This window comes from Penaeus japonicus, unplaced genomic scaffold, assembly GCF_977035675.1.
Source record: "Penaeus japonicus unplaced genomic scaffold, GWHDUDI00000001_assembly GWHDUDI00000014, whole genome shotgun sequence".
Taxonomy (NCBI): domain Eukaryota; kingdom Metazoa; phylum Arthropoda; class Malacostraca; order Decapoda; family Penaeidae; genus Penaeus; species Penaeus japonicus.
The window spans coordinates 10,684,842-10,689,841 of NW_028234416.1; the positions used below are offsets into that span (position 1 = coordinate 10,684,842).

At 43.6% G+C, this 5,000-nt stretch overlaps 1 protein-coding gene across 1 annotated transcript in view; it reads left to right on the forward strand.

The window, feature by feature from the left end:
* LOC122258832 (myophilin) overlaps positions 1-5,000 on the forward strand; it is a 79,218-nt gene that overhangs the window by 30,151 nt on the left and 44,067 nt on the right. Inside the window, exon 2 of the mRNA XM_043025072.2 lies at positions 1,197-1,348. Coding sequence (XP_042881006.1) covers positions 1,197-1,348 — 152 coding nt within the window. The remainder of the gene's footprint in view (positions 1-1,196; positions 1,349-5,000) is intronic.

Sequence of the window (5,000 nt, forward strand, 5' to 3'; positions counted from 1 at the left end):
GAAAGGGAGAAGAAGAAATAAAAGGAGAGGGAGGGGAGGGGGAGGAGTGAGGGAGGGAGGGAGGGGGAGGGGGAAGGGGAGAGAATCAGGGAGGGATGGAGGAAGAGAGGGAATGAGATTCCGGGCTTGAAATGATGACTGAGGTCATCGAGTACAATCCATGACCTTAGAAGCGATTACTGTGACCTTATGTTTTCTTGTCTCTGACCTTTATTTTCTGATTTGATTTATATATCTTCGAATTGATAGAAGCAAAATTTATTTTTACGGTCTTTTTGCATTTATATCGCTTCTTACACAGTTGGTCTCATCTTTATTCTAACTTTTCCTTTCCCGGTCTTCGTGTCAGCCTTTCCCTTTATTGTGCTGTTTCTTTCTTCTTTCAGGTTCTGAAAAAGCTTACTAGTTCACATTTGCTCTCCATGTTAGTTGTAAGTTACACACTAAGCATGTTGTTAGTGTGTAACTACACAGGAATGGGACACTTCGGGTATGGTATAATACATACATGAGTAATTATCCATTCATGTCTGCAAAACGTGCATTTTGGTGATCAAGGCAGGTGCGTCTCCGTCAGCCTAGCCTCTTGACGCTGGCATGCACAAGTACATCTTGTGAGAAATTTCAGAACCTCTAATTTGTTGCCGCAGTTTTACCTTTCGTCTTATATAACTCAACGCATATAATCCGGAGGAGAGAGACTGGGAGAATCTCAGAGCTCCCCTAATGTAAAATCTCACGTAGTTTGCCGTCTCCCTTAAATGCCTCCAGTCAGACGAGATATACACAAACAACTACTACCACTCGGCTCCTTGCCACAGAGGAAAGCTTTTCTGTTGCTTTTGTGATCGTCCATGGAGAGTATTTTTTTCTTTGCTTAGATGGAGGTTACCAAGTGAAGAGATCATTAATCAGTTGTTTATTGCAGGTGATTTATAGAAATACATATATTTTCACAATATTCGGACAGGCATGGCTAATGCTTACCGTGAACGAGGTTGGTATAAAATGCAACCAGACACGCCCTTAATGTATAGCGCATAGCATGCTATCCATTGTATAGGGGCCACACCCTTGCTTGCATTGTTGTTTTATTGTCCTTATTTTTGTTGTCCATTTCCCTGTTTATGTGCACAGGACCTCCTAACTTAACAAGACTCCCTAACTGATTGCCTTTTCCGTCTCCGCCCCAACAGAGCCAAGCCAAGTTCGACATAAACAGAGCCAGAGAGGCGTGCGACTGGGTGGAGGGAGTCACGAAGATGCCCCTGGAGTTCCCCACGGCGGAAGGCCTCACCGACCAGCTAGCTTTCGGACATGCCCTTAAAGACGGCATCTCCCTCTGCACGTAAGTTGGCATTTGCAGGTTTTGTTTTGTTTGGACGTAAATGGATTGGAGTGGGCTTGTGAATGCAAGTGTGTTACTCATGTTATATCCACGACTGTACATGTGTCATCTGTATCATCCACATCTACATCTGCATCTATTCTATATAGATGTAGATACATACGTAGATACATTGTAGATAGGCGAGGCTGCAGGTTGGAGATGGAATGTAATGCCTCGAGTGTGAATGGATATCACGTTTGGCAGAAGAAAAGAGATAGGGAGTGAAGAAAAAAAGTGAGAGGGAGAGACAATAAAGAGAGGGGGAGCAAATAAAAAAAAAGATAATAAGAGAGTAAATCTTTGGGAACAATATGCTTTTCAGAAAGGAAGGTTAGTAGAGAAATGTGTGAAGGGGAGATGGGAAGGAGAATGAAATAACGAAGGAAAATGTAGATATGGAAACAGGAACGGGTTGGTAATCCTAAAAAAAAGTATAAACAAGGATGGGGGAAGAAGAGGAATGGAAAGGGGAGGTAAGGGAAGATAAGATAAGGAATGTTAGAAAGACAGAAAGAGGAGCGAGAGAGAAAGAGTGTATAGACAAAGAGTGAAATACTGTAATGCTGAAGCTCCCATTTCCACCACGAAAAGACGGGGATCTGTATAGTTAGCAAAGTCGTATTACCTAAGTAATATTACTAATTATTTCATCCTCCAGGAACTAGACATTTTTACTAGATTAATCAGGCATTTGATTGCTCGTAAAATTGCGTCCTTGGCATATTTAATGCAAGAGGTTGCATAACAAAGGAAGGTGAAATCTGACACACCGACATATTTTGCTGTGATTGGCTTTTAGGAGTTGACAGGAGCTGATCGATGTTCATTCTGTTGAGAGGAGCAGTGTGGGGTCTTTGGCCGGGAATTGCTTGTTCGTTGGTATACATATACACGCACACGCACACGGCACAAGCACAAGCACACGCACAAGCACATGGACACGCACACGCACAAGCACATGGACACGCACACGCACAAGCACATGGACACGCACACGCACAAGCACATGGACACGCACACGCACACGCACAAGCACATGGACACGCACGCGCACACGCACAAGCACATGGACACGTACACGTACACGTACACGTACACGTACACGTACACGTACACGTACACGTACACGCACACGCACACGCACACGCACACGCACACGCACACGCAAACGTACACACACACACACACACGCAAACGTACACACACACACACACGCAAACGTACACACCCACACACTTACACACACACACACATGTATATATGTATATATATATATATATATATATATATATGTATATATATTATATATATGTATATATATATGTATATATATATGTATATATATTATATATGTATATATACTATCTATCTATCTATATATATATATATATATATATATATATATATATATATATATATATGTGTGTGTGTGTGTGTGTGTGTGTGTGTGTGTGTGTGTGTGTGTGTATTTATAGTTAGGTAGATAGATAGATAAATATATATATATATATATATATATATATATATATATATATATATATATATATATATATATATAAATGCATATACTGTACATATATAAATATGTATATGTGATGAGTGTGATGAAAGGCAATTCCTTTGACTATAGAAAACGGAAACCCATTGCCTAATAAAGGAAGAGATATTAATCTGGTGGCAAACCATTAAGACACAGACAGACACGACCTCTGCACTATGACTAGAACAGACCCCCCACCCCACCCCTCTTGCCCTCGCCACCTTCACCCCCCTCCCTCCTCTTCACCCCCTCTTGCCCTCGCCACCTTCTCCCCCCCTCCCCCTATCCCTCCCCTCTTGCCCTCGCCACCTTCCCCCCCTCCCCCTATCCCCCCCCCCCCCTCGCCCCCCCCCCCCCCCCCCCCCCCCCCCCCCCCCGAGTACTCACGGCGTGTCATGTACCTCACGACTCCGGGCGGAACAGCCATGATTGCGTCGATGCCACTCGGTCCCGGTTCGTCTGATGCTCGAACTTTACAGCAATTCATCAGAATAATTATGTTTTGCAGAGCGAAATGATGAAGTAGTTTATCGAAATAAGTAATTAATAAGTAATTCACCAAAATTAGTAACTCACGGTAATAATCATGTAATTTTGAGCGACTGAAAATCCGAAAGACTTTTAGCATGCGTCTGGAATGGACGAAAAAGGACGAATACGGCGGAAGATATCGGACGAGAGAAGTAAATTTGCGAGCAGCTGAGTTATAGGACACTTTTTTCGGCCAAATTACAGAGCAGCTCTCGTCCGTGCCCGGAGCAACGTGACAAGTGGAGGACGGCCCGGCATTGAGAGCCAGATGCCTACCAGGCGCTGTTTCGAAGCGAGTCCAAAAAGGCGAAGCGAATTCCTGGACTTTTGTGACATGAATCGATTTTCGGTGAATCTGTTGTTCTTATGTGAAAAGGGGGGGATCCATATTTTCGTAAGTGTATAACATCATATTCTCATCTTATTCTGGAAGGAATGCATGCACGTATAGCTTCTTCACGTTGAATGTATATCCGGCTCTCATTTTTTAAACGTAACTGCAGACTGAAAATGAAATTATTCCATTTAAATCACTCAGCCATAATAAAGAGAACACCGGGAATGATTATGATAGATAGAAGCGAGAGAAGTAATTGCGTGATTAAGATAATAAGAAGGTAATTATCCTGGCGCATAAGGGAGATAAATCATACTGTGATAGGATGTTATTAAGCCATTCATTGCGTGCGATGTGATACTGCATATGATATCCGCGTGTTGCAAGACGTCCCTTGAGAAACTTGAGACATGCAACACACGACAATGAGTTTTCCAACTCCCCAGGAAGCTAGATTGAAAGATCCTAGGGTAGATGTCCTAGTCAGTCTCTTCGTGCAAGAACCTTGTCCCAATGCGTTGCAAGCGAAGAAGGGGGTCCGTGCCCTCTTGCAAGTGACGAGCCGTTTTCAATTCCGCCGCGAGGGTGATGGATCGCGATTAATTGGGCGGTTGGGAGCGCTTGCGAGGAGCGATGGGCGGGGAGGCAAGGAACGCACTCTTCGCCTGTGTGTGTGTTGCTCTGCAATCCGTCGGTCGTCTTTCAGCGCGTCTGTCAGGCTTTGCTATCTGTCCTTTTATCTTCGTATCGCGCTATATGTCTATCTATTTGGGTATCCAACTATCTGTATGTCTGTAGAATCATTTAGACTTATTAACATGGCTTTTTAACTATGTTTCTTTATCTTAATCTCTTGCGCGGTACAAACACACGCACATGTGCTTATGCACACACACACGCACGCACTCGTGTACTTACACACGCGCGCACGCACTCACGCACGCACCTACGCACACACATACACACACATACAGACACATACACATACACATACACATACACATGCACATGCACATGCACATTCACATTCACATTCACATTCACATTCACATTCACATGCACATGCACATGCACATGCACATGCACACACACACATACACATACACATACACACACACACACACACACACACACACACACACACACACACACACACACACACACACACACACACACACACACACACACACACACAACACATA